This window comes from Panthera uncia, chromosome F1, assembly GCF_023721935.1.
Source record: "Panthera uncia isolate 11264 chromosome F1, Puncia_PCG_1.0, whole genome shotgun sequence".
Classification (NCBI taxonomy): domain Eukaryota; kingdom Metazoa; phylum Chordata; class Mammalia; order Carnivora; family Felidae; genus Panthera; species Panthera uncia.
Window position 1 is genome coordinate 16,514,842 of NC_064813.1, and position 27,031 is coordinate 16,541,872.

At 38.3% G+C, this 27,031-nt stretch overlaps 1 protein-coding gene and 1 pseudogene across 2 annotated transcripts; both read right to left on the bottom strand.

The window, feature by feature from the left end:
- Positions 1-623: 623 nt before the first annotated feature.
- On the bottom strand, positions 624-26,545 carry MRPS14 (mitochondrial ribosomal protein S14). Of its 2 annotated transcripts, none has more exons than XM_049635182.1 (3): positions 26,440-26,545; positions 16,600-16,758; positions 624-1,084 (listed from the first exon to the last, which is right to left on the bottom strand). In XM_049635182.1, exons 1-3 carry the CDS (start codon positions 26,482-26,484, stop codon positions 902-904), a joined length of 387 nt encoding a protein of 128 aa, XP_049491139.1. In that variant the 5' UTR covers positions 26,485-26,545; the 3' UTR covers positions 624-901. The 2 variants fall into 2 exon arrangements, with proteins under 2 accessions (XP_049491139.1, XP_049491140.1); XM_049635183.1 differs by lacking the exon at positions 26,440-26,545 and adding an exon at positions 25,844-26,404.
- On the bottom strand, positions 10,986-14,582 carry LOC125925905 (swi5-dependent recombination DNA repair protein 1 homolog; annotated as a pseudogene).
- Positions 26,546-27,031: the final 486 nt, after the last annotated feature.

The following is a 27,031-nucleotide window of genomic DNA, read 5'->3' on the forward strand; positions in this document are numbered from 1 at the left end:
TCATACAATGAAGTGGCTGCTTCCACTCTTCCTCTGCAAACATCTTGTGCCTTGCCTCTTAAGTTCAAATATCAGCTCCAGGAACACTCTCCCAATGGTACGCAGGGGCTTCCATACTACACCGTGGACAGTTTTATCACTGGGCTGGTCATTGTTGAGCTACTGAACAAAACAACCTTTTGCTATCTTTACTCATTTCTGTTACAGATAAACAAGAATACAGAAAATATATACTATTCCAACAAAACTTCTCCTCTTTGGATAGATTTATCAGGGGCTTAAAGAGACATTTTGTTCTGAAGGCCACTGAAGATGGAACAAGGAAATATTTAGTGCCTTTTGTTCAGCCATCACACAAAGAAGCCGAGCATTAGATCATCAAGAACATCGTCTCTACCTTCCGACATACCATTTCTCTAACAATGAGAAATGGTAAAGTGTTCTGCGCATGTCAGGGAAGCTCAACCCAAGATTACAAGTTGTCACAGATGAGCTACTTGTCCATGAGTTGCAATAACTGTTAGATAAAACTGCTTTATGAAATAATGTACTTAAAAAATACAGGAACTTTTAGGATGTTATTAAAAGATTAAATGTGAAGGAAAAGGCAGGTATACAGAGAATATATTCACAATATTTTTTATTACTGTACTCCTTGTACTATGCAGGGAGGCAGTATGTTTAATTTTTAAGTCCAAGAGAGAACTCACAGATGGCCAGAGTTCACTGACAGAATGAAACATCCAAATTTCTTAATTTAAAATTAAGAAGTAATTTAACAGGCAGTATCAGGTAGACTAGACGACTCCTACATTGGACCTCTATAAAACCAGGGTTTTGTCTATTAGAAAAGTCTCTTCTTGCCAGACCTGGTTTCCCTGCTCAGTGGGTCCGGAGCTGATCACCACATTGCCCGCTGGATCCCCGACAGTTGCCCGTGGTCTGCTAAGTGACGGAAGACAATACGACTAAGCCTCCAGCGCCGCTTTACACCACGTGGACGGGACGTCATAACGCACCGATTTCGGATTCTAACAGGACAGCTATCCCGGGGAAGGGCAGCGATTTCTCCATCAGCCACTTCCTAAAGGAAGTCACAACATTATTACACATATCACAGGCATATATTTATTCTATATGTGTAAGTCAATGCTTGGAGTAGGGGAACAAAGGGCTAGATTCACTGATACAGCCAGTTTGTCCGAAGAACCTTGGACACACTAGTGAACCCTAACCTTTGGCTAGAAACAGACCAGAAAAATGACAAATGTTTGGCATGCTCCCAATACAATTTTTAAAATTTTATAGAAATTTAACATAGGTACACAAAAATCTACAAACCGGAAGTGTAACAGCTCAGTAACTTTTAACAGAACATCTGAGTAATAAGGAACTAGAGTACAAAAAAACCCATGATGGATGGGTACCCCAGGCCCTGGCTGTGCCTCCTTTCAGACACTGAGCACAGACACTGTCAGCTAACAGCTCACCTGATTACTAACACCACAGATGAGCTTTTCTTACTCAGAATTTTATATAAATCTAACCATATAATAGGCATTCTTTTTTATTCATTTCTCTTTGGCTTCTTCCATTCAATAATATGCTTGTGAGATTCATCCATACTGTTTGATTTTCATTGTGTGGCCATACATAATTTCTTTTCATCATACTGGAATTCACTTATCCATTCTATAGTTGATGGACATCTGGTTGGTTTCCAGTTTTGAGCTATCATGAATAGGGCAGCTGTATAAATTTTTCTTTCTCTGAATCTTATTTTTATTTCTATTGAAGTACAGTTGACACACGATGTCAGCTACAGGTGTATAACATGGTGATTCGACAAGTCTACACATTGTGCTGTGCCCACATGCGTGGCTACCAATTGTCACCATGCCACACTAAGGCAATGCCACTGACTATATTCCTCATGCTGTACCTTCCATCCCCATGACTTATTCACCCTATAACAGGAAGCCTGTGCCTCCCACTCCCTCTCCTTCCTTGTGCCCATCTCTCCCCTCAGTTTGTTTTCTGTATTTATGGGTCTTGTGTTATTTAGATCCCATGTATAAATGCAAGCATATGTAACATTTTTCTTTCACTTAGCATATGATACTTTCTAAGTTCGTCCATGTTGTTGAAAATGACAAGATCTCATTGCTTTTTATGGCTAAGTAATATTTCACTGTGTATATATATGTATACACACACACATCTTTATCCAATTTTCTGTCGATGGGCACTTAGGTTGCTTCTGTATCTTGGCTACTGTAAATAATGCTGCAGTAAACACAGAGGTGCATGTACCTTTCTGAATTAGTGTTTTCGTTTCCCACGGGTAAACACCTAGTAGCGGAATTACTGAATCATATAGTTTTTTGTTTTTTTTTTATTTTTTAATATTTGTTTTTGAGAGAGAGTGCGTGTGAGAGCAGGGGGGGCGGCAGGGAAAGAAGGAAAGAGAAAGAACCCAAGTAGGCTCTGTGCTGACTGCATAGAGCCCAGTCCTGGGCTCAATCTCACAAAATGTGAGATCATGACCCAAGCTAAAATCAAGAGTCAGACACTTAACTGACTGAGCCACCCAGGCGCCCTGAATGAATCATACAGTATTTCTAATTTGAGCAACCTCCACACTGTCTTCCACAGTGGCTGCACCAAATTTATATTCCCACCAACAGTGCCTGAAGATTCCCTTTAACCCACATCCTTGCCAACACTTATCAATTCTAACCATTCTGACAAGTGTCAAGTGACATCTCATTGTAGCTTTGACTGGCATTTCCTTATGATGAGTGACGTGGAACATCTTTTCATGTGTCTGTTGGCCATCTGTTTGTCGTCTTCGGAAAAATGCCTATTCATAGGTCCTTTTTTTTTTTCTCTTTTTAATTGAATTATTTTTTGCTTTTTTGGGGTGTTGAGTTGTAGGAGTTCTTTATATATCTAGGGTACTAACCTATTATCATTTGCAAATATCTTCTATTCATTAGGTTGTCTTTTCATTTTGTTGATGTGCAAAAACTTTTATTGTGGTGTAGTCCCAATAATTTATACTTTTTTGTTTCCCTTGCCTAAGAAGACATATCTAGAAAAATGTTGCTATAGCTGATATCAAAGAAATTACTGCCTATATTTTCTTCCAGGATTTTTATTTCAGGCCTCACATTTAGGTCTTTAACCCATTTTGAGTTTATTTTTGGGTATGGTTAAGTAAGTGGTCCAGTTTTCCAAAAGCATTTACTGAAGAGACAGTCTTTTCCCCACTGTACATGCTTGCTTCCTTTGTTGTAGATTGAGTTTATTTCCTTTCCAGTGATCTATGTCTACTTCTGTGCCAGTAGAACACTGTTTTGATTATTATTGCTTTGCTGTTTATCTTGAAATCTGGGATTGGGATACCTCCAGCTTTGTTCTTTCTCAACATTACTTTGGCTACTGAGCTCGTAAGTGGTTCCATAAAAATTTTATTATTATTTGTTCTAGTTCTGTGAGAAGTGCTGGTGGTGTTTTGATAGGGATTGCACTGAATCTGTAGATTGCTTTGGGTAGTATGGACATTTAAACAATATTAATCCTTCCAATCCATGAGCATGGAATATGTTTCCATTTGTTTGTATCATCTTTAATTTCTTTCATCAACGTTTTATAGTTTTTAGAGTACAGATCTTTCGACTTCTTGGTTTATTCCTATTTAATGTTTTGGGTGCAACTGTAAATGGGACTGTTTCTTTCTTTCTCTCTCTTTTTTTAACGTTTTTATTCATTTTTGAGAGACAGAGACAGGGTGTGAGCAGGGGAGGGGCAGAGAGAGAGGGAGACACAGAATCTGAAGCAGGCTCCAGCTCTGAGCTGTCAGCATAGAGACCGACGTGGGCTTGGACTCACAAACTACAAGATCATGACCTGAGCCAAAGTGGGCCGCTTAACTGGCTCCCAGGCGCCCTGGGACTGTTTTCTTAATGCCTCTTTCTGCTACTCTGTCATTAGTGTATAGAAATGCAACTAATTTCTGTGCATTAATTTTGTATCCTGAAACTTTACTGAATTCATTTATTACCTCTAATAAGTTTTTTTGTGAAGTCTTTAGGGTTTTCTATATATAATATCTTGTCACCTCCAAATAGTGACAGTTTAACCTCTTCCTTATCAATTTGGATGCTATCTAAACCTAACTTTTGTCTGATTGCTGTGGCTAGGACTCCCGGTACCATGTAGAATAAAAGTGGCAAGAGTAGACATTCTTGTCTTGTTTCGGTTCTTAAAGGAAAAGCCCTCAGTTTTTCACCACTATATACATTCTTGTTTAAGTCATTTGGAAAATATGTGAATGTATTTATTTCTGTTGTCTCCCCATGTTTTTTTCCCAGCTTTACTGAGATGTAATTGACATATAACATTGTGTTAACACATTTAATACATGTATACCTTGCAAAATAATTACTACAACAAGGCCTAATGAACACCTCCATCACCCTAAATAATTACTTTTTTTGGGGGATGATGAGAACATATAACATTACTCTCTTAGCAAGTTTCAAGCATGTAACGCAGTACTGTTAACTATAATCACCATTTTATATGTTAGATTCTCAGCACTTATTCAGTTTATAAACAGAAGTTTGTACACTTTGCCCAATATCTTCCCATTTCCCCTACCTCCCAGCCACTGGTAACCACCATTATAATCTATTCCTATGAGTTCAACTTATATCACATTATATATGTAAGTGAGATCAAACATTTGTCTTCCTCTGATTTAATGTAATGTTCCCAAGGTACGTTCAAGTTACTACAAAAGGAAAATCCTACTACATTGGGCGTGTGCACGCGCACCACATTTTCTTTGAATAAATATCTCCTTCATTTGCTGACACGTAGGGTGCTTCCATGACTTGGCAACTGTGAATAATGCTGCAATATATGTGGGGGTGCAGATATCTTCTCGAATTCGTATTTTCATTTTCTTCACTCAGAAGTAGAACTGCTAGATCATATGGTTCTAATTTTAACTTTTTGAGGAAACTCCAGTTTCAATAATTAGTGCACCCTTTCTCAGACCTTTTGCCATGCAGAAGCTGCTTACTTCTATGCAGTCCCACTCATTTATTTTTGCTTTTGTTGCTTATGCTTTTGATGTCATATCTAAAAAATCACTGCCAACACCAATGTCAAGGAGCTCTTCCCTTATGTTTTCTTCTAGAAGTTTTACGGTTTCAGGTTTAAGTTTTCACCCATTTCGAGTTAATTATTGGGAGTGGTATAGGACGGAGGTCCAGTGTCATTCTTTTGCACATGAACATCCAGCTTCCCAAACAACATTTGTTAGAGAAACTACTCCTCCCCTACTGAGTTTTGGTTCGCTTGTTGGGAATCAACTGGATTGGGTTCTGGGCTCTTGCTTCGTTTCCACTGCTCTATGTGTTATGGAGTATCATACTATTTTGAGTACTATAGCTTGGTAATGAAGTTTTTTCTTTAAAGATCTTTTTAAAGTAATCTCTATACCAAATGTGGAGCTTGAACGCAGAACCCCAAGATCAAGAGTCGCATGCTCTAATGACTGAGCCAGCCAGGTGCTCCTGTAATAGCATTTTAAAAATTAGAAAGTGTGTAGGGGCACCTGGGTGGCTCAGTCCGTGAAGTGTCCAACTTTGCCTCAGGTCATGATCCCCTGGTTCATGAGTTTGAGCCCCACATTGGGCTCTGTGCTGACAACATGCAGCCTGCTCTGGATCTGTCTCTTCTCTGCCCCTCCCCCAACTCACACATGCACTCTCTTTTGAAAAAAAAAAATGAATGTTAAAAAAAAAAGTCAGGAGGTGTGTAGGTCCTTTTACTACAAAAAAAAAAAAAAAAAAAAAAAAAAAAAAAAAAGCATGTGGCCTCCAGTTTCGTACTTCTCTCAGATTTGCTCTGGCTATTCAGGGGTCTTCTGTGATTCCATATGAATTTTACAATTTTTTTTTTTTTTTTTTTAATTTCTGTGACAAAGGCCATTGGAATTTTTATAGGGATTACAAAGAGTCTATAGATGGCTTTGTATAGTATGGACATTTTAATATTAATTCTTTTGATCCCTGAACACAGAATTATCTTTTCATTTAGGTCTTCTTCAATTTCCTTCATCAATGTCTTATAGTTTTCAGTGTACAGATCTGTCCCCTCTTTAAATTTATTCCTAAATATTCTATTGATTTTGATGCCACTGTACATCTGCTTATATTATTTCCTATTCAGATTTCTGATTTGAATACCTTTGAAAATTTTTTCTTGCCTGACTGCTCTGGCTATGACTTCTAGTACTATGTTGCATAAAAGAACCAAGAGTGGGCATCTTTTTCCTGTTCTTGATCTTAGAGGAAAAGCTTTCAGCTGTTCACCACTGAATATGATGTCAGCTATGGGCTTATTCTTTTGTTGCATGTTTCTTCTACATGCAGCTCTTTGTTGAGAGCTTTTATCATGAAATAATGTTGAATTCTGCCAAATGATTTTTCTGCATCTGCTGAGACAACCATATGATTTTTTTTTTTTTTTAGAGAGAGAGAGAGACAGAGACAGAGCGAGAACAAGTTCAAGTAGGGGAGGGCAGAGGGAGAGAGAATCCTAAGCAGGCTCCACACCCAGTGCAGAACCCAACACGGGACTCAATCCCATGACCCTGAGATCATGACCTGAGCCAAAATCAAGAGTCAGATGTTCAGCTGAGACACCCAGGTGCCCCAACTATGAGTTTTATATTTTATTCTATTAAGGTGGTATATCATATTTATTGACTTGCATTATGTTGAATCATCTTTGCATGCCAGGGACAAATCCCATTTGGTCATAGCGGATGATATTGTTAATATGTTATTGAATATGATTTGCTAGTATTTTGTTGAGAATTTTTGCATCTATATTCTTCAGGGAAATTGGCCTGTAGTTTCTTTTTCTTAGAGTCTCTTCATCTGGCTTTGTAATAGTATTATGCTGATCTGATAACATAAATTTGCAAGTGTTCCCTTGTCTTTAATATTTTGGAAGAGTTTGAGAAGTATATTAATTTATCTTTAAATATTTGATGGAATTCACTCATAAAGCCATTTATGGGCTTTTCTTTGTTGAAAGGTTTTTGATCACTAATTCAATAGCCTTATTCATTATTGGTCAGTTCAGATTTTCTATTTCTCCTCCACTTAGTCTCGTTAGGTTGTATATTTCTAGGAATTTACCCATTTTGTCTAGGTTCTCCAATTTGCTGGCATTTAATTAATGGTTCATATCAGTTTCTTATGATACTTTGTATTCCTGTGATCTCAGATGTAATGTTTCCTTTTTCATTGCGATTTTGAGTTTTTGCTCTTTTTTACTTAGTTTAGCTAAATATGTGTCAATTTTGTTTATCTTTTCAAAATATCAGCTCTTAGTTTCATTGATCTTTAGTGTTTTTCTGGTCTCTCATTTATTTCTGCTTTGATCTTTATTATTTCCTTTTTTTTTTTTTTTTTTTTTTTTTTTAAGTAAGCTCTACGCCCAGTGTGGGGGTTGAGCTTACAACCCTGAGATCAAGAGTCACATGTTCTACCAACTGAGCCAACCAGGTACCCCTGTGAGTTCCTTTCTTTTGCTAAGTTGGGCTTAAAGTTTACTCTTCTTTTTCTAGTTCCTTAAGGTATAAAGTTTGGTTATTCCCCATATGATTTATGAATCTTTAAAATCTGAAACCTCTGGGATGCAGAGCAAGTAAGAGGGAATGTGGTCTGAGGCTGGAGAATGAGGATAACAGAGCCCTGACATCTGTGGTAAAGATTCTGGCAGCTGGAGTAAGAAAGATGAAAGATCAGGTGAGATTTCCATTTTTATTTATTTTTAAGTTTTTAAATTTGAGAGAGTAAGACAGGGAAGAGCAGAGACAGAGAATCCCAAGCAGACTCCGCACAGAGATCGATCTCACAAACCGTGAGATCGTGACCTGAGCCAAGAGCCCAACATGGGGCTCAATCTCACAAACTGTGAGATCATGACCTGAGCCAAGACTAACAGTTGGACACTTAACCGACTGAGCCACCCAGGCACCCTGAGATATCCATTTTTAAGATCAACTGCAATGTAAAGAATGAATCTAGAAGGGCAAAAGTGGTCAAGATGGAGGAAAAAGATTACTGCAAAAGTTTGCATTAAGGATTTCTTAGAAGTTTATTCTTATATATGTGCGTATTAGTGTGACTGTATTCATTTAAACCTGACAAGTATGATTGATCCTGTGCTAGACTGTAAGAAAGCACAGTAATTATTCTAACATATAAAAAGTGCATAAATTAAATAAGAAAATGCATATAAAATCCACTAAATTGTCATAAACTATTAAGCATTAAGAATATTTCCTAGGTACTTTATTCTTTTTGGTGTAATTGTAAGTGGGATTGTTTTCTTAATTTTTTTTCTACTTCATTATTAGTGTATAAAAATGCAATAGATTTCTGTATATTAATTTTTTTATCATGCACCTTTATTAAAATCATTGATCAGTAGTAACAGTTTTTTGGTGGAGTAATTTGGGTTTTCTATATATAGTATCGGGTCATCTGCAAATGGTGACAGTTTTACTTCTTCTTTACCAATTTCGATGGTTTAAGTTCTTTTTCTTGTGTGATTGTTGCAGTTGAATTCCAGTAGTATGTTGAATAAAAGTAGTGAGAGTGGACATCCTGGTCTTGTTCTGGAACTTAGTGGAAAAACTTTCAATTTTTCACCACTATGATGTTAATTGGGGGTTTTTCATATATGGCCTTTATTAATTTGAGGTATGTTCACTTTGCTGAGAGTTTTATTGTGAATGGCTAGTGTATTATGTCAAATGCATCTACTGAGATGATCATATGGTTTTTATCCTTTCTCTTGTTAGTGTATCTGATTTGATTTGCCAAAAGTGACCCACTCTTGCATCCCTGAAATAAATCTTTGTGAATGATCTTTTAATATATATGCTGAAATTGCTTTGCTAATTTTTTTTTTTAAGGATGTTTTCCACCTGTGTTCATCAGAGATTTTGTAGTGTCTCTGTCTGGTTTGGTACCAGGGTAACTGTGGCCATGTAGAATGAATTTGGGAGTTTTCCTTCCTCTTTTATTTACTGGAATAGTTTAAGAATAAACATTAAGTCTATTTTATTTATTTTTTATTTTAGAGAGAGAGAGAGAGAGAGCGCGCGAGCACAAGCAGGGGAGAGGGGCAGAGGGGGAGGAAGAGGGGGGAGAGAGAATCTTAAGCAGCCTCCACACTCAGCACAGAGCCTGATGCTGGGCTTAAATCCCACAACCCTGGGATCGTGACCCATGCCAAAATCAAGAGTTGGATGCTCAACCGACTGAGTCACCCAGGCACCCCTTAACTCTTTTATACATGTTTGGTAGAGGTTATCTGTGAAGACATTTGGTTCTGGAATTTTGTTTGTTGGGAGTTTGATTATCAATTCAATTTCGTTACTAGTAACAGGTCTGTTCAAATGTTCTTTTATATTAAAAAAATTTTTTTTTAAGTTTATTTATTTTGAGAGAGACAGGGACAGCACGAACAGGGGAGGGACAGTGAGAGAGGGAGAGAGAGAATCCTAAGCACAGAGCCAGATACAGGGCTCAAACTCACAAAACTGTGAGATTATGACCTGAGCTGAAACCAAGAGCCGGATGCTCAACTGACTGAGCCACCCAGACACCCCTATTTACTTTTTAAAAAATTTATTTATATTGAGAGAGAACACATGCATACATGTGAGCTAGTGGGGTAAGGGAAGAAGAAAAGGAAGAGGGGGGGAGAGAGAGAGAATGAACCCAGGCAGGCTCTGCACTGTCAGCACATAGCCTGATGCAGGGCTCGAACTCATGAACCATGAAATCATGATCTGAGCCAAAGTCACACAACTTAACTGAGCCACCTGGGCACTCCTGTTGAAATTTTCTACATCTTCCTGATTCAGTTTTCGGAAAATGTATGTTTCTAGGAATCCATTTGTTCTAGAGTGCCCAATTTGTTGACATATAATTTTTCAAATGTTCTCTCTAATCCTTTGTATTTCTGTGATGTCAATTACTATTTCCTCTCCTTCATTTTTTGATTACATTCCTTATTTTTTCTTGATAAGTCTGGTTAAATGTCAATTTTATCTTTCCAAAGAATTAGCTCTATCATTGACCTTTTCTACTGTTATTTTTTTTCCTGTCTCTATTTCATTTATTTCTTCTGATCTTTATTATTTCCTTCCATCTACTAGCTCTGAGATTTGATCTTTTTCTAGTTTAAGTGTTAGGTTAGGTTGTTTGAGATTTTTCTTATTTCTTGAGGTAGGCCTGTAGGACTTTAAACCTCCCTCTTAGAAATGCTTTTGCCATGTCCTAAAGATTTTGGACTACAGTGTTTTTATTTTCATTTGTCTCCATGTATTTTTTTGACTTTCTCCTTGATTTCCTCCTGACTCACTTGTTGCTTAGTGTCATGTTGTTTAGCCTCCAAGTGTTTGTGTTTTCTCCAGATTTTTCTCTTGTAATTGATTTCTAGTCTCATACTGTTATGGTCAGAAAACATGTTTGATAGGATTTCAATCCTCTTACATTTACTGAGACTTGCTTTATGAACTTACATGTGATCTATCCTGGAGAATGTTCCATGTGTACTTGAAAAGAATGTGTATTCTGTTTTCAGATGGAATGTTCTATATATATATCTGTTAGGTCTGTCTAATGTGACAATCAAAGACTCAGTTTCTTATTGGTTTTCTGTCTGGCTGATCTATCCACTGAAATAAGTGAGGTGTGAAAGCTCCCTACTATTATTGTTTTACTGTCGATTTCTCCCTTTATATCTATTAATATTTGCTTTATGTACTTAGGTGCTCCTATGTTGGGTACATAAATATTTATAATTGTTATATCCTCTTGTAGGATTGATCCCTTTATCATTATGTAATGCCTTTTTTTTTTTTGTCTCTTGCTACAGTCTTTGTTTTAAAGTCTTTTTTTTTTTTTTTTTAATCTTGGACATATGAGCAAGTTTAATTACCTGCTATACCATCCAGATGGAAATATGTGATACTTGGAAATAATGTTCATAAACTTAGGAGACATGCAGGCATTTTTAGACCACTAAACCCAAAGGTATTAAAACAGACTTCAAGGAATGTCCAAATTAGTTTTTAAAACATGATCTAAATTTTTTTCACATTTCTTTAAATGTCCAGTTTTCTTTGGAAAATTTATCCACAATCCTTAATTTTCATTTTATTTATTTTTTAAAGTTTATTTATTTTGAGAGAGAGAAAGCACACGATCAGTTGGAGGGGCAGAGAGAGAGAGTAGAGAGAGAATCCTAAGTAGGCTCCACGCTGTAAGCACGGACCCCGACACGGGGCTTAATCTCCCAAACCGTGAACACAACCTGAGCTGAACTCAAGAGTCAGATACTTAACCAACTGAGCCACCAAGGTGCCCCCTAAATTTTCATTTTAGAGCCTACTTTGTATTTATATAACAGAGTGCCCTAAACTGATGTTCATCGAGATACCTTTCTTTAAGCCCTAATGGTTTCTATCTTCCTTTTAAAATGGGTTAGGTATCTCTTAAATTGTTATTCTCAAAAATATTCTGGAGAAAGAATTATTAAACACTGACAAATTCTTCATTTCTGTTACAGGGTAGCAACTGATCGTCTAACCCACAGGGGTCTATCAGCTTTGTAAGGCTGGGTTTCTTGTTCTCCTCAGACGTAGCTGACTGCAACTCATAAAGCCACAGCTGGCTCCAGCTTCTCCACTTCTGTATTAACTGTCACTGAGACACGTCAGTCTTTGATCTGTACTTTTTGACCAGTTTTGGCCTCCAGGGAAGGTCTTCTTTCTTCTCAATTGGCTTCACCAATTTTGCTTTTTCTTCACACTTAATCCTTATTTGAGAAGATCCTCATCCACAACAACACTTTGCAGATCACTGCATGACTATCAATTTAGATTCACATGCACTGATGTTGTTTTGTTTTGTTTTTAAAGATTTTATTTTTTTTAAAGTAATCCCTATACCCAACGTGGGGCTCAAACTCACAAGCCCAAGATCAAGAGTCACACGCTCTACCAACTGAGACAGCCAGGCGCCCCTGAACTGATATTCTTGAAGGTATTTTTCAAATATGCGCGTTCTTCAAATTTATTGTCTATGTATTTAAATTTTTTTTTTGAAATTCAAACAGTTTTCTTCTGTTGAAGATGTTGGTTTCTCTGAAGAAGTCTGATAATTTTCTTCATTCTCTACTTTAAGATGTTTTACCAAACTGTAACAGGAATCAAATGAAGATCTAGTTTTCCTTAATCATTCTCTAAGTGTTACACTCATAGGTTGTTTACCTGAACTACTTGTATGTGGAGATGGTGGGCTGGCACAATCCTGTGGAGTGCTGGGGGTGGGCTCTCCATCTTGACAATGAAGTCTTGGTTCACCTCTCCCTCTGCCATCCCCACAGTGCAGAAAATGCACCTAAAGCGTTGCTACCCTGGCTTTTTATGTTTTGCGCTATTTGCACGGAATGTGTTTCTGCGTCCCATCACCTTCAGTTTGTATACATCTTTAGGTCTTGACGTGAGTCTCTTGTAGGCAGTGTACAGATGGGCCTTTTTTTTTTTAATCCACTCCGTCATCCTGTATCTTTGGATTGGAGCATTTAGTCCACTCACATTTAAAGTAATTACTGATATATATGCAGTTATTAGCAGTTTGGCGTGTCCTTATTGTTTTTGTAGTTTTTGTCTATTTTTTGTCCTTCTTTTGTTCTTTTCGCTTGGGGTTTGAGGTCTTTCTTTAGTGTTATGCTTGGATTTTTGTCTATTTTTTGTGTATTTACTATAACCTCTTCATTTGTGGTTACCACAGGGTTATATATAACATCTTCAGTGTTTAACAGTCTGTATTACGTTGCTGTATCTTAAATTCAAACATACAGTAAAAGCACTAAATTAACCCCATCCATGTTTTATGTATATGATGTTATATTTTACATCTTATTTTGTTTATCCTTAGACTAATTTTTGTAGATAAAACTGATTTTTACTACTTTAGCATTTTAATTCCCATATTGGCTTCATAAGTGATTAACGTACTACTTCTAGTATGGTTGCCAATTTAACCAAGGAGGTGAAAAACCTATCCTCTGAAAACTGGAAGATACTGACGATGACACAAACAAATGGAAAGATATCCCATAGTCATGGATTAGAAGAATTAATATTGTTTAAATGTCCATACTACCCAAAGCAATCTATAGATTCAATGCAATCCCTATCAAAATACCAACAGTATTTTTCATAGAAAACAAGTAATACAAAAGTTTGCTTAGAACCACACAAGACCCTGAATAGCCAAAGCAAACCGGAGAAACAACAAGGCTGGAGGTATCACAAACCCAGATTTCAAGATATACTACAAAGCTGTAACAATCAAACAGCATGGTATCAGCACAAAAACAGACACGCTAGGTCAATGGGATAGGACTAGAGAGCCCAGAAATAAATCCACACTCATATGGTTAATTCATCTATAACAAGGAGGTAAGGATGTACACAATGAGGAAAAGACAGTCTTTTCAATAAATGTGATTGGGAAAACTGAAGTGCTACCCACCAAAGAATGAAACTGTACCACATTCTTACACTCCACACAAAAATAAACTTGATATGGATTAAAGACCTAAATGTGAGAAACTGCAACCACGTAACTCCTAGAAAACATAGATAGTAATCTCTTGGACATTGGCTTTAGCAATATTTTTCTAGTTATATCTCTTCAGGCAAGAGAAACAAAAACACAATAAACTTTTGGGACTACACCAAAATAAAAACCTTTTGCACATTAAAGGAAACCATCAACGAAACAAAAAGGCAGCCTACTGAATGAGAGAAGACATCTCCAAATACATCTGATAAGGGGTTAATATCCAGAAACATATAAAGAACCTATACAGCTCAATACCAAAAAAGCAAATAATTCAGTTAAAAAATAGGCAGAAGGCTTGAATAGACATTTTTTCAAAGAAGACATAGATGGCCAACAGACAAATAAAAAGATGCTCAACATCACTAACCATCGAAATCAAAACCACAATGAGACATTACCTTACAACTTTCAGAATGGGTAGAATTAAATAGTGGCATGGATATAGAGAAAAGGGAAATCTCCTGCAGTGGGAATGTAAATTGGTGCAGACACCGTGGGAAACAGTATGAAGTCTCCTCAAAAAATAAAAAATAGAAAACAGTACAACCTAGTAATCCACTACTGGGTATCTGTCCAAAGAAACAAAAACACTAATTTGAAACGATATATGTACCCCTACGATTATAGCATTATTTACAATAGTCAAGATATGTAAGCAACCCAAGTGTCCAATGACAGATGAATGGATAGAGAAGATGTGTATGTATACACAATGGGATATTACTCAGCCTTAAAAAGCAATGAGATCCTGCCATTCGTAACAATACAGATAGACTTACAGGTCATTATACTAAGTGAAATAAGTAAAACAGAAAGACAAATGCCATAGGATTTCACTTATATGCGAAATCTAAAAAACAAAACAACTGAACAAACTACTAAAATAGAAATTCACCCACAAAAATGAAAACCGGTGATTGTCAGAGGGCAGATATGTGGGTATATGGGCAAAAGGGGTGAAGGAAAATAGAAAGTGCAGGCTTCCAGTTATGGAATGAGTAAGTCACAGGGAGGAAAGGTACAGCATAAGGAATATAGTCAATGTATCATAAATAGCGTTATATGGTGGCAGATGGTAACTACACTAGTGGTGAGGATAGCAATGCATAGAGTTGTCAAATCACTAGGTTGTACACCTGAAACTAACAGAACAGTGTGCATGAGCTATACTTCAATTAAAGAACAAAAAAAGGAAAGTACAGCATGGGGAATACAGTCAATAATATTGCAATAATGTTGCATGGTGATTACACATATGGCTGATCATTATGTACAGAATTTTTGAATCAATGTGTTAGTTACCTGAAACTAATAACATTAAATGTTACTTTAATGTTATTTAAATGTTATTTTAAAATTAAAGGTATATACTTCCAGTTATAAAATAAGTACGTCACAGAGATAGGGAATAGTCAAAATATTGTGTAACATTGTATGGTGACAATGACTACACTTATCGTTATCATTGTACACAGAGTAATATACAGAATTAGCAAATCAAATATATATGTTGCACAGCTGAAAAAAAATTATTTCCTAATCTCCAAGAGCTTGTGCATGTGTTGCCATTATGAAATATTTAGTGAATTCTATACACTGACAATTAAGTCAATGAATGGTAGATAGTATGTGCTATAAAGTGGACTGGAGGGGAGACCAGGCTGGAAGTCAAGTTTCGTGGAGGCTGTCCTAGAAGAGCTATGAATTATGTATGTATGTACGTACCTATTATGTATATACACTTCTATACCTCTCCTCGTTCCCAAAAAAGATTTAAGTCAATTTACAAATGAGGAAATTGGGGCACAGGGACAATGAGACAATAGTGTGCACTGTGAAAAGCCTGTAAGTCTGTTAGAGACAGACCTCTGGGACAGAAGTTTGATCTGTATGCTACTTGGTAGGCAACACAGAGCCAGGATCAGTTCCTACAACTCACGGAGTCCTTGAATAGCTATTGCTGGTTCTCATACCAGAGCCATTCCAGAGGGAACGGGGGATCTTCATAAATAACATCCTCCACAACATCTTAAGTTTTTCTCAGAGGCCTCCTCTTACGACTCCCTAAATGTAAGCAAGTAGCTTAATGCCGTATGGTAAAAGCCATAACCGAATGGTTCAGGACACTCAGTTTTCTGCTGATCTGGCTAATCTGGACAAGATTAAAAAGAATTAATGGTAATGAGTGGCCTGTATATTATTCAGCCAGCTTCTATAAGTATTTTTTTATTTTCCTCTGAGCTTTTGATAGTCTGAGTAGCCTTGAGTTTGAGTTCAGGTTCTCAACAAGACTCATGAATGCAGGTATGCTGTGTCACCAGCTAGGTGCAGGACCCATATGCTTCAGGAGGCCAAACAGGGTTGGCATCCTCTTATTCAAGCTAAGGAGTATGAGAAGAAAGTAAACCAGATGGAAAACCACCTCAGCACACAGAGGTGGGCGAAGGAGTTCAGAGAGCAGGCACCCATTGCCCTGGGTGAGGAACAGCTTAGGCCACATATGAGGCACATGGCCTCAATCGTCAGCACAGCCTCCCAATGCCTGGAGAGTGTTGAAAGAGTGGCAAGAAGTGGGGGAGAGTCCTTAGGTCAAAATAACTGTCCAATTTCTGTGTGATTACCATTCACCAGTACTTTCTAAAGATCATCTAATAAACAGTTAAAAGGCTAGTTAGGAATGAAAAGTTCTCTTTAATCTGAAATTCACCAGAATAACTTCAAGGGTATTAATTTAGGTTGACCAGGAGAATTTGATCATATCCTCCAGAAATTATATTGTTACTAAGTTACAACAGTATCAACGGTGCTTTTTGAGAATGATCTTGTGGCACATTGGGACGCATCTTAATTAGCTCACCTGAAGATCTTTTGGCAAAATGGTATTCTTCCTGAGGGAATTGATTCGAAGCCTCTCATCTGCATACTCGTAGGCAATTTTTCGTCTCTTCACATCACGCAGCATTTTCCAGTCTACATAATAACCTCGAACTTGACCTGAAGCTGAGGAAGGAACCATCTAAAATACAAGGAACAAGGTGAAGGACAGTGAGACCCAGGCTCTGCCAGTGTCTCCCATTCTGTGATCCCTTTTACTATTTATGACCTAATAGCTTTATTCTAATAATTTTGGATCATTTTAATAACTTAAGTAGACTTAATTCAAAATAAATAACTTTTACAAATGTACATTAAGCCAAAATGGTGGTAATTAATAATGCCAATAAGGTGTATTGGCAAGTGAAACATTTTCTTAGATTTTTATTATAATTGTTTGACCTTTACTTAGGCTAACAGTGGTTCAAAAACCAAAAAAATGTAAAAAGAAAAAACAGGGTGGACTCTCTCCTACCTCATCCCTTACCTGACCAATGATGACCCCTCCACTTCCAAAGGTATCTTTCCAGAGATCTTTACCTATACAAATACATATACCCCCCCCCCCCCCCGCCCCCATGTTTCATGCCCTTACTCTTTTTTCTCATTTAACAATGTATCTTGGAGATCTTTCATATTCATAAGTTAAAAAGCTTCTCCTTTTCTTTAGGTTGTATATTCCACTGCATGGATGTGACATGCATGTGTCGAGAGTCAGATGCTCAACCCACTGAGCGACCCAGGCACCTCTAATTTTTGTTCTTTTATCTTGTCAAAGGAGTCCCTAAAACTAGCCATTCTACTAATTAGGCAATTGAGAGCTCTTTATAATTTTTTTCCCCAAATGTAGCCAATTTAAAGGCTTCATTGTCTGGCCGTTAACAAGTCAGGTCTTATTAATTTTAATATCGACTCCTATCGGTAAGCCTTTTTATGGCTTAACCAAAGATACTCTCACACGCACACTCTCTCTAAACTTTAAAAAAAAGAACAAAAATTAGGCTTAAGACAAATAAATGTCCACATCCAATGAAAATACCCCCCCCCCCTTTTTTAAGTTTATTTTGGAGCTTTCTGAGCAGGGGAAGAGCAGAGAGAGAGAGAGGAAGAGGGGGGTCGGGGAGGGGGAGGATCCTAAGCAAGCTCTGCACTATCAGCACAGAACTTGATTCAGGGCTCAAACCCACAAAACTGTGAGATCATGACCTGAGCCGAAACCAAGAGTCAGATGCTTAACCAACTGAGCCACCTGGGCATCCCAAAATTTCCCCTTCTTAAAATCCAGCCCTGTCTGTTTTAACTTCCTCTTCCCTACAAGATTCAGGGAGAGTACTCCAGCCTAATCTCTAGGTTCAAAGTATATCAACTATTCTTGTAAACGCCGAAAGCAGAAAGTGATTTTAGCGGAAGCCTGAGAAACAAACCGTAGGGCCTGGTTTACTATGATCAATCCCAGCCAGCCTCAGGCATTTTCATGCACGACCTTTGCAGGTGTATCCTAGACACTGCCCACCAGAGAATTCCTGTCCGTGGAACAGCAGCACACGTTTTAAAGTATAAAGCTAATACTTTATACTAACAGAAGGATTATAGATGCCAAGGTTGAACCGTATAACCAGAAAGAAGGCTTCTGTTAAAATGCTTTATTTTATACAGACTTTACAAAGACAACCATCTTTTCATTCTCATTTTCATTAAAAATCTCCCTGATATAAATAAGTAAATCTATTTAAAAACGTGAGCCAGTTCCTTGATATTCAGGCCGTAACCCAGTTCTCTGGAGAAAAACGGTCTTTGTCTTACAAATCTCTCCAAAACCAGAAAGTCAAAACCCACCTACCTTTAACAATCCTAAAACCTCGCCTATTCTCAAAATGTGCATATTATAAAAGACCAGGATATTGAAACAAAATTGTCCTGTCCTTAAGAAAAAAGGTAAATTTTAAATTGCAATTATCCTGAAGCTCTCATAAAAATTTTTTTTTACATTCTTTCTCTGTCCCTTGAAATGATTAAATCTTATCACATCTCTGAAATGGAAGCGCAGCCCACAATCACCTGAGACTAAAGGAAAAAAAAAAAGTGGGAAAAAGGCCCTTCTATTTTTTTGTTTTTTTAAGTAGGCTTCACAAGCTCTACTGACTGAGCCAGCCAGGCGCCCCTTTTAAAATACAAACTGCTGAAAGAGTTCTCAAGCCCAGACTCCAGCACCTTTGATAACACACAGATATGCTCCAAATCTCCACCTTGAAGAAAACTTGGATACTTTTTCTGTAAATTTTCTACCCACCCTCTTCTCTAGGACCTAAGAGCCATTCTTTAAAATGCAAAACTTTAGGGGGAAGTTTTCATCCCCCTCCCCCGAAACAAATAAATACATACAAGGAGGTATTTGGAAATATCAGTAAAAACAAAAGCTATAAATTTTTGTTTATATCTCATCTATGTATTTGTGTCCATATATGTTGTAAATATGAGATATTTTCTCTAACTCCAAATGATACTGCTAAAGGAGCAGTAAAGGAGCTCTATTTAGTTGGTTTGAAGGCAAATGCGTGGAAAATTTGGGCATTCTAAAACTCTCAGAAAGCTAGAATTTAACCCAAATGTTTTTCAAGTTCATGTGATCTGAAAACAGATGTGATATGAAAGCTAGTTTAGGGGTGTCTGGGTGGCTCAGTCAGTTAAGCATCTGACTTCCGCTCAGGTCACGATCTCATGATTCTTGAGTTCAAGCCCTGCATCAGACTCTTGAGTTCAAGCCCCACATCTGTGCTGACAGCTCAGAGCCTGGACCCTGCTTCAGATTCTGTGTCTCCCTCTCTCTTTGCTCCTCCTCAAAAATAAACAAACATTAAAAAAAAAGTTTAAAAACAGGCAAATCTTTGGAGTTATCACCATTAAATATAAAACTTTTATTCTACCTATCGCTTACAACATCGGCCACCAAAATATAATAGCTTAGGGATAATGGCAGACTTTGTCTAATGTTTAATCAAGTTTTGGTAGGTAATTTAAACATAATTGCTTAACAAATAAAAAGTTTTAGGTAACCTTTTAAAATAGTGTCCAAATCTTTTTAGTAACTTGAAACCTTAAAGTTTTGCTAAGTTAAATGATGAGTTAAGATAAATTCATTAAATATCTAGATCCTTTCCAAATAGGACAAAATACTAAAACATTAATTACTAAACACAGGTTTATCTTTTGATTACAGAGAAACTAAAAGATATTTAGGTGTGTTAATGCTACATTAAAATATTTAGGGGCACCTGGGTGGCTCATTCGGTTAAGTGTCCGACGTCAGCTCAGGTCATGATCTCCGGCTCATTTGTGAGTTTGAGCCCCGCATCAGACCCTGTGCTGTCAGCAGAGCCTGCTTCAGATCCTCTGTCGCCTCTCTCTCTACCCCTCCCCGCCCACTCTCCCTCTCTCAAATATTTTTAAAAATTTCAAAAAGACATACATGTTTCTAGAAATTATAAAATGTATTCATAAATTTGCAAATTTAAGGAATGCTGGTTACCAGACCATTCACAATTGCTTACTTCTTTTCACTAGAAATTAGTTTCTAAGTTAGAAATTCAAATTAATATATGTAATTAAAACTACTAAAAATAAGGGAAACATCTCCATATGCCAAGGAAGTAGGATATGTTTTCACTAAAAAAAAGTATGAGAATTAGAGATGAATTTTTGTTAAGGGGAAAACAAATTAAAAACACATGATAAAACAGAAATGTAGGGGGAAAAAGTTATAGGTTTGTTGAAAAGAAGTCTTTGAAAAGGAATATTAATGTGTGATCAAGCTGGTTAAGATTAAAATGAAATTATTTTATAAAATGAGTTTTAAGGGACACCTGGGTGGCTCAGTCTGTTAAGTGACTCTTGATTTTGGCTCAGGTCATGATCTCAGGGTTCCTGAGTTCGAGCCCCACCTAGGGCTGGGATCAGTGGGGCTCTGCTCAGGATTCTCTCTCCCCGTCTCTGACCCTCCCCCGCTCAAGTGCCCGTGTACACCCTCTCTCTCAAATAAACTTTAAAAATAAACAAATGAAGTCTTTGACCTGGAATATTCTGAAAGATTTGTTAATTAATATATAAATGGGGGGGAGGAGCTGGGGGAAAATATGTAAAAATAAGTAAAATATGGGAAGCATTGTCAAATAAGTTATACTACGTCTTTACGTTGTATTTGTAAGAGTGTGGCACATGTAGATAAAGTGGCGTTTTGGAAACATTCTTAGAGAAAAACAGTTCTTGAGCCCCACTGGAAAAGACCTTACCTAGTACTCCTGACCACTGATGCTACAGCAAAACTAAAACATATTAAGTGTTGGGTACACAACACACAGCTTAAAAAAAAAAAAAAAAAAAAAGCTCCACCTGACCCTTGGTCCATACAGATGCTGCAGACCTCTAAATCAAATTGACAAGAAAGAGAAGTGGCTGGTATTGAGGTAGACTGCTTCAGTCCAAGATGACAGATCGACTTCATACTAAAAATCCATAATCCATTCTCCTTTTCCTTTACTCTGGCACTGGCCTGGAAAGATTAATGTCCCCAGCTGTATCTCCCAGGCTGTTGCTAAGAGGGCACAACCTCTTTAACTTCAGGCTTAGCTAAAATCTAACTGGGCTCTTAACTTTTCACAAGCAAAATAAGACATCTCATCAGTCGATTCCCCTGAATTTACACTGCTGAGTTAAAAAAGGGCCTATTCATGAATCAGAATTCATTCCTTTTGACAGGTCCCTATTTCTCTGGTTAGAGATATACATAAATGAGGCTGTGATCAAGAACTGCTCCTTAATTCTTAGAATCATTGCAAAATCTGTTGCTAAAGCAATAGCAGCCCAATAAAGATCCTTAGATTCTCGAGTCAAAGCTGTCCTTAATAAAATAGCTCTTGATTATCTTTTATCTGAGCAAGATGTCTGTGCTTATGGCCACCACCTGCTATGCTTAGATTAACACTTCTGGGGAAGCTGAAACTCAATTACATAAGATCACAGAACAAGTCACTTGGCTTAAAAAGGTAGCTCTTTGCATGGGGTCTTTCTTTGAATTAGTTAATTTTGACTGGTTTGGGTCTTGGGAACCATAGCTCTATAGTACACTCCATATATTGAAATTACCTTGCTTCTAGTAATCATAATAACTTCTGTGGTGCGTTGTATTCTCTTAAAAGCTTTAAATGCATGTTCACAGCTGTTAACCACCAAGCAAATGATTTCCCTAAGACCTGAAACATCTGGGGGTGCCTGGCTGGCTCAGTTGGTGGAGTGTGCGACTCTTGACCTTGGGGTGGTGAGTTTCAGCCCATGTTGGGTATAGAGATTACCTTAAAAAAATTTTTTAAAGGACTTGAAACATCTAAGGAACAAAGAAAATGACATTTAAAAAATTGTGAACCTTAAGCCATGACTTGTGAATATCCCAGAGATTAAGCCATAACCATATGGACAGGCCACACAAGGGAATAACAAAAACTGCGAGAACTTGAGGTTGGTAACTGAGAGTGGCGTTAATGCCTTTAATTTTGATCACATTTCTGTTAAGCTGAGAATCAGATCAAAAGGGGGTAACTATAAAATAGAAAACCACAGACCCAAAATGGCATCACTTAGCCCTAGTCTCTAATCTAATTGTTTCAACCTCCCCCAGAAAAGCAGTCTTAACTAGTCAGTCAAGAATTTTCTGATGGGTGCCAATGAGTGCCACATGGGCCCTCCATCCCCACCCCAAAGGAAGATGACATTATCTGCACAAGGCCCAGTGCTCTTTCCCCCTAAGGGAAGGTGATCTTACCTTTTCTTTTGCCGATAACTTTCTTGCTCCACCATCCTTCCTATAAAAATCTTCATTTTGTACAAGTCCTAAGAGCTTCCCTCTACTTGTTAGATGGGATGGTGCCTGATTCAAGATTACTTAATAAAGTCAATTAGACCTTCAAATTTACTCACCTACAGTTTGCTTAACATAGTGCAGGCATAGATTGTACAAGCCACTACAAACTCAAGACTGTCCCAAACCAGAGTAAATGCTATATATTAAATTTCAGCTACAGAAAGTAATGATGGCTTCCAATAAAAGCTGTTTATAGAAGAAATATATGTACAGAATAATAAAGAATATAAAAGTGAAAATGAGACTACTGGAAAGCAAACATTTTTCAATCTATTAATAAAAGATAAACTGAATGCCTTCAGTGCTGAAATTCTCATGGAGAAAGACAACAATTCTCCAATCACCTTTGGAAATAAACACAAATGGAATTTCAATATTGATTTGACATAACTGAGTCAAACGAATACCATGGTCACTGGGGCTGGGCTGGAAACAAGTGTCCTGGAAAAGGGACCTTCAGTAAGGCTTTGAAGAGACAGAATTTTTATACAGCTGGGGCGTGGGGGGAAGGGAGAAAAGGTGAAGTTTGTCCAAACCAAAATAGAAAATGAATAAGATATATTCATACGACAAGCGGAGATCATTTTGGCTGAAAGAAACAATTTATGTTGAGGGGCATCACAAAGTTTGCTTTTACCTACGAAACTGAAAGTTAAGGAGACTTAGAACTCAAAATTAAACATTCTCCTTCAATTCTTTTCCAAACTATTTCTAATCAACTTCCTCTCTACCATCTCCTAACAGGTTTCTATTTATTTTAAAACCTCTCATTTTTTAAAAAATTTTTTTAATGTTTATTTTTGAGATAATGCAAGAGACAGAGGGGAAGACAGAGGGAGACACAGAATCTGAAGGGGGCTCCAGGCTCTGAACTGTCAGCACAGAGCCCGACGTGGGGCTTGAACTCACGAACCCTGAGATCATGACCTGAGCCGAAGTCAGACACTTAACCCAGCCACTCAGATGCCCCTAAAACATCTCTCATTTTAAAACATGTCTCATTTCTCATTGTATAATTTTTTTGACTAGAAATACACTCTTAAAACATTTATTGGTTGGTTACATTATTTCTTCTGTGAATGTTTTATGTCCTTTGCCTACATTTCTATTATATTGTCAATATTTTCTTATTGGTTTCTAACAATGCTGTATATATGAAGACTGCAATCTATTCTGTTCTATACACTTTCCTGTCCCCTTCTCACCCCTTGTCACCTCCCAAAATGCCTCCACCGGGCCCTCTTCAATTCATGCTGTATGGTCATCAATATCTTCTAAATCCTCAACTTCTCTTATTACCATCTTCAGATTTTTGCTCTAGCTGAATCTTGAATCCCTCCTGATAGCCTCCCCTATAGTAGTTTTTTTTTTTTTTCCTCTCCCATGACTGGGTGTAGAGGTGTGCGGGAAGTGTACTGCTCGCTCTTCAGGGCAGCTCCCAAACCTTCCTTCTTGAAAGGAAGCTGTGACTTTAATGCTTTTGGGTTATACCTCCCACTACCCCTCACTCCTGCACTCAACTACCACTTTCATTTTTAAATGAATCTAGATCCTGGCTCACTGTTACTCTCTCCAATAGTATTATTTTTAAAGTAGGCTCCAATGCGGGGCTTGAATTCATGACCCTGAGATCATGACCTGAGCTGAAATCAAGAATAAAATGCTCAGGGGCACCTGCGTGGCTCAGTCGGTTGAGCATCCAGCTTCCACTCCAGTCATGATCTCCCAGATGGTGAGTTCGAGCCCTGCATCAGGCTCTCTCTCCCGTCAGCACAGAGCCGGCTTCGGATCCTCTGTCCCCCCCCCCCCCCCCAACTCCTCCCCTGCTCCTCTTTCTCTTAAAAATAAATAAACATTAAAAAAAAAAAAATCAGATGCTCTCTGATATTCTTGTCCTAATTCCTGGTGAGCCAATATACATGAAATTATCCCCTGATCTCTGTTCCTCGAACCCCTCTCCTCCAGTGACTTTTGTACTAACTTCCTTGCCCTGAGTCTTTTATCACCATTAAATGCAAGCCTTCTATCATCTCAGTTTTGTGTATCTCATTCTCTATTGCTTATTTCTAGCTTGTTCCTTCAAACACCCCGATAACAATTCCTGTGAGGTTTTTAATTCATTGATCCTCTACCTTTTCTTTTTTATTAAAAAAATTTTTTTAACATTTATTTATGAGACAGAGAAAGACAGCATGAACGGGGGAGGGCCAGAGAGAGAGACACAGAATCTGACACGGGGCTGGAACTCACAGAGTGCGAGATCATGACCTGAGCAGAAGTCAGACGCTTAACCGACTGAGCCACCCAGGCGTCCCGAGCCTACCACCTTTTCACTGTCAGGTCTTGATTTCCTTTCTCTTCTTACCCAGCCTGAATTCCATAGCATGTAAATACAATGTTGTCTTTCATACATCCTCAACTCTCTGGCCCCTCTCTAACATCACTATACTTGCTCCCAATTGTTGTTACTAGTTTTCCTGTCTACTCCTATTTCACGCCATTTCTTCTTTCCTTAAATCCCTAACACCTGCTCCCACATCCTCACATGCCACTGATGACTTCTCTTTAATTACAGAATTAGAAGCAATCAGAAATTTCCATAAATATCTGTTACATCTACCCACTTAGCAGAATCTGTAATCATATGCTGTATATTCCCTCCTGTTATTAAAGATCCATTCTAAGATAGTAGCCGCTAACCACATATTCTACCGAACTTGAATTTCTACTACTTGAAATGCAGTAACTAGTGCAACTGGAGAACGTTAATTCCTAATTTAATTCATTAAAAATTTAACCTGAAGCAGCTGTAAATATCAAACAACTTTATTGTTTTGGTAGGGCTACATTTTCCATGTTAATAGTGGAAAATTTGGCATTCAAACGGATGTGCCGGAAGTAAAATTCAAACTGGATTTTGAAGATCTGGTATGAAAAAGAATGCAAATATCTCATAAGTCATTTTCATAGATTACATATTGAAGTAATATTCTGGATATGCTGGCTTCAAATATTTTATTAAAATTTTCATGTTTCTTTTTGCCTTGTTAACATAGCTACTAGAATGTTTTAAGTTACACGTGTAGTTGGCATTATATTTCTATTGGACAATGCTACCGCAGGTGATGAACTGTCCATGTTCCTTAGACCAAATAATGGAACAGGGACCCATCACCTTCTACCTACACAAGGGCACAGCTCCAGCAATTCTTCCCTCTCAATTTTTCCCAGGCTACAGGATCTTCCGCTTTAACACAAAAACCTGCAGTTAACTTCTGTCACGTGAAAAAACAGACACAAAACACTCTTAACCCACCTGTCCTTCCAGTTACTGACCCATTTTTCGGCTCCCCTTTGCGGCAAAACATCTGCAAAGGTTCGTCGATACTCGTGGTCTCCCAATTTCTTTCCTCATTCTCTCTTGAACGCTTTGGCCCCCACCACGCCATTAAAACTGCTATGATGGAGGCCCCAACCTCCACACTGCTAAAACCAACAGCCAATTATCTCCCCCTTTTAATTGGTCTGGCAACTCTGAGCAGAGGGCTGACCACTCTGCTCCCAGAAATTCTGTCACCTGCCTCTGGGCCACGACACTCTCCAAGCTTTCCCTCTCCCTCGCTGAACGCCCAAGTCTTTGCTCGACTCTCCTTGCGTAACGTTGGGAATCCCTCGGGCCTCAATCCACGGACTCCTACTCTTCTCCACCTGCACTAACTTCTTACAAATCGGCGGCAACCTGCAGCTTTCAATGCCTGTCAGTTATAGGCTTACGAACACCAAATCTGCAGTTCGGACCTCCCCTGAGACGGGTCCACACTGGGCACTGCAGTTGGTAGAGTAGTAGGGGACCCGTGGGTTTGGGGATTCAGTGGGAAGGAGGAGGCATGGGGCTAAGGGCGCAGGCCTGACCTGCCGGACCGTCCGCAGCAGAGAACCCAGCATGGAAGCCGCCATGTTATCCGCCGCAAACGCCGAGACGCCGCAATTTTATTGACTACCGAATAGGGCGCGGACGCGAGGGGCGGGGCCCGGGGCGGGGCGCGTGTCTTTAGGCTACCTCTGGAGGGTTTATTGGCTTCGCGTTCTCGCGGTATTTCAAGGAACGTGGGGCAGATTAGAAACCCGGGAGGGAGCGCAGATTTGATACTGATGGTGTAGTTCTGCGCTACGGGCTCGTGGCAGCCTTTCTTTCAACTTTATATATTGTTGAGCTACCTTCGTTCCTACCCACCTACTTTCCTTCCGCTCCCCACACCCTCCAGCACATCGTCGTCAGTTTCTCTTCTGAATCTTTCCCTGTCTCGCTCAATCTGCTTCTCCTCCTATATCCTCCATCCAGTTTAGGGTGCTATTTGCCATAAACCTGGAATTATTGCCAACTCCTTCTCTGTCGTCCTTCCTGTAGATTTTGCAAATCTTTTCCGTCCACTATAATGGCGATAATTATATTAATGATGGCAATGATAAAAATTGTTTCCATTTACACGTCTAGGATCTTTAT